This window comes from Carlito syrichta, unplaced genomic scaffold (assembly GCF_000164805.1).
Source record: "Carlito syrichta isolate Samal-C Ts95f unplaced genomic scaffold, Tarsius_syrichta-2.0.1 Scaffold308916, whole genome shotgun sequence".
Taxonomy (NCBI): domain Eukaryota; kingdom Metazoa; phylum Chordata; class Mammalia; order Primates; family Tarsiidae; genus Carlito; species Carlito syrichta.
The window spans coordinates 60,858-64,147 of NW_007253012.1; the positions used below are offsets into that span (position 1 = coordinate 60,858).

Below are 3,290 nucleotides of genomic sequence, written 5' to 3' on the forward strand. Positions count from 1 at the left end.
GCCCCAGCGCGGTCGCGCCGAAAGCCTTCGGGGCGTGGAGGCCGTGCGGGTGTGGGAACTTGAGGGTTAGGCTTGCCGGAGGCGCAGCCCGGATCTGGAAGGCTCGGTGTGCCTGCCCTTGGAGTGTCACGTGAGCGCCACAGATGGCAGAGACGAGGGAGCGTGGCCGACTTTTGGCTTCCGGATCCAGGCTCCACCCGCATCGCCTGTCTTTGCCTCTGGTGCACATATGACTGGTGTATGCATACATGCGTGCCTACATATGTGCACGCACACGAATATATTGAGCCTTCTCAAGATGTCATCGTGTTGCTTAATGAGAGCAGATTCATTTTAAACGGAGGCAAGCCTGTGGGTATTGAGGGTATGGCATAGTCATGGCTCGCGAAGTCACTTATTCAAAAGCAGAATGCCCCAGTGAGGGCATTATGGTGGTGGTTTTTAGTTGGTGAAGAGGTCGTTGTCTTTGAATTTCCTTCCTGGGTAGTAGTAAAGGGAGTATTGTAAGACATTTATCATATGGAGAGAACTTGAGCCTGCTAGGGTTGGGAATCACCATGCCGATCATTCTGGAGTCTTACAGGGCTATCACAGTCTGAGATTACATTTTCCAGAATTTACCGCCTCTCTTTGGAAAGTGAAGACACGTATCCATCTCAAGTGTTCTGAAGTTTCTGCTGTTTTTTATGTTTTCTCTGATTGTCTTGGGAACTTTTCCTTTCCTTAAGCAGCACGAAATGAGCCGAAGAGACACATACTCAGAAGGCCCTAGATTTTCTCACTGTCTTCTTATCTCTACTTTCCTTCCATTAGAAGAATAAATGTAATGATTTATTCTTATTCAGCATATAGCTTTAAGCATCTCTTTTGAGTATCTTTGATGCTATTTTATAAGCTTTTCTTGGCTTATAAAGGCTTCTGAATTTATTCTAATATTTTTCTGAAAAAATTATTCATTTCTTTTCTTTTTTTTTTTGAGTTGTAGTCTCACTCCGTCGCCCAGACTGGAGTACAGTGGCCGCTCCCAGCCACCGCAGCCTCAACCTGCTGGGCTCCGGCGATCCTTCTGCCTCAGCCTTCAGAGTAGCTGGAATTACAGGCGCACACTACCTCACCCGGCTCATTTTTGATTTATTGTAGAGATGAGGTCTCGCTGCCCAGGTGGGTCTCGAACCCGCGAGCTCGGGCAATCCACTCACCTCAGCCTCCCAAAGGCGCAGGATTACAGGCTGAGCCACCGAACCCGGCAATTATTCATTTCTTTAGTTGGTTTTATTACCTCCCAAGTTTGTGTGTGTACTAATATGTAACTCTGCTTAAACTTTTATTATACAAATAATACATGATTATGATAGTAAATTACAAAATATAAAGAAGCAAAAAGTGAAATCACTGCTAAAATCATTGTGTTGACCGGGCTGGGTGGCTCAGCCTGTAATCCCAGCGCTTCGGGAGGCCGAGGTGAGTGGATTGCCTGAGCCCACGGGTTCGAGAAGAGTCTGGCCAACTTTGCGAGACCGCATTCTACAATAAATCAAAAACTAGCCGGGCGTGGTAGCGCGCGCCTGTACTTCTGGCTACTTGGAAGGCTGAGGCGGAAGGATCACGGGAGCCCAGCGGGTCGAGGCTGCGGTGGCCAGGAGCCTGCCACTGCACTACAGTCTAGGCGACACAGTGAGACTCCAAATAAAAAATTTTTAAAAAACGTTTTTTTAATATTTTGTTGTATATCTAATGCTTATACACTGAGCAAAATATTCATATGTAACTGCATTTTAAATGAAAATGACTGTCTTATTAACATATACATAGCCTTTTAAAGATCTGATCCTTACAGTCTCAATTTCAAGAGTCTACCAGAACGCTTTTCTCTTGTAGGCATTCCTGACCGTGGGTTTAGCTGCTGCCTTTCACCGATCTTGTCTAAATCTATTTTCCTGAAGTTTAGAATAGTAACTTTTTTTTAATATCCTAGGGTTCAACTTGAAGATGATATTTGGAGTATGGAAAGAAAATATAGGTATTTTATTTATATGTACTTTAAAATAGGAAGATAAATTTTACTGATATCTGTTATATGAATTGGCACTGGCAGCTATGTATGCTTGGACCACATGTCAGTTACATATCAGAAGACACTGAAGCATCCTGAAAACCAAAAGTGGGAGTTGTACAGGGAAGAGAAATGGCTGGCACCCTTCGTCAGTTACTATAAGTGAGCATCATAGTCTACAGTTGCCCAGTTCAGTGGATTTCTAGGTTGTGTTGCCAGCTTTTAACTAAATCTTCAAAACATGGACAAAATTTATTTTAAAAGTTCTGCCATACAGATCAAGTCAACTATAATACTAATATCAAATGACCCACAAGAAAACACTGCAATTGATGCCATTTACTCCAAGAAATGGAATCTTACTTCATCAATCACATTATATTCAGTGTAGAAACAGTGACAAGCTAATCAGACATCTTTTAATTTTATTTTTAGCATGTTTTTACAAATGCTCACAACAGGATAGTATAGTTGCAAAGGTATATAATCTGTTTTTTAAAGTGTACTATTTGGAAGTTGTGCTCACATTTTTCTTTTTTTGAGCTGATAGGTATACCATAAAACCATGTGAGAGTCAGCTGATCTATCTTTCCAGACATGCCTGGCATTCCTATTCTTGGCAAGTAACTTGGCCAGAAAATGACCTAGTAACTTTTTCCTATCAGTACTATTGTAATGCTTATTTGTTTTTTTCAAGATCAAGTTTAGAGCAAGTTTTTTTTCTTAAATTTGTTTTCAATTTTTATACTGGGTATAATATTGCAATACAGGTTTATATGTTTGTATTTTTTTTTCTGCAGGTTTCTTCAGTTATTGGCGTGGCAATTTGGCTAATGTTATCCGGTATTTTCCAACACAAGCCCTAAACTTTGCTTTTAAGGACAAGTACAAACAACTATTCATGTCTGGAGTTAACAAAGAAAAACAGGTAATTATGTTTAAGTATCTCTAAAATTTTCTCAAAAATGGTTAGATTTGTCTTTGTGAAATTTCATTTGGGGAGTTAGGTTCTCAAGTGGTGGAAAAAATGATGACTAAAAACCTATTAACTGTTAACATATTACAGTATATGTTTTCTTTTTTTTTTAATCAATATTTTTTATTATGATATTGTGGGGTACGATTAAGGGTTAGGTATACAAATATGCTTCATTCAGGCACTGTTGTTGATAACAGGTGTCTCCCCGTCCCCAGACAGATGTTTATTACCATTAGTCCCATCCCCCTTCCCCCCCCC

At 40.6% G+C, this 3,290-nt stretch overlaps 1 protein-coding gene across 1 annotated transcript in view; it reads left to right on the forward strand.

The window, feature by feature from the left end:
* LOC103268812 (ADP/ATP translocase 4) overlaps positions 1 to 3,290 on the forward strand; it is a 37,409-nt gene that overhangs the window by 7,620 nt on the left and 26,499 nt on the right. The window contains exon 4 of the mRNA XM_021716760.1: positions 2,854 to 2,981. Within this exon, the coding sequence (XP_021572435.1) occupies positions 2,854 to 2,981 (128 nt within the window). The remainder of the gene's footprint in view (positions 1 to 2,853; positions 2,982 to 3,290) is intronic.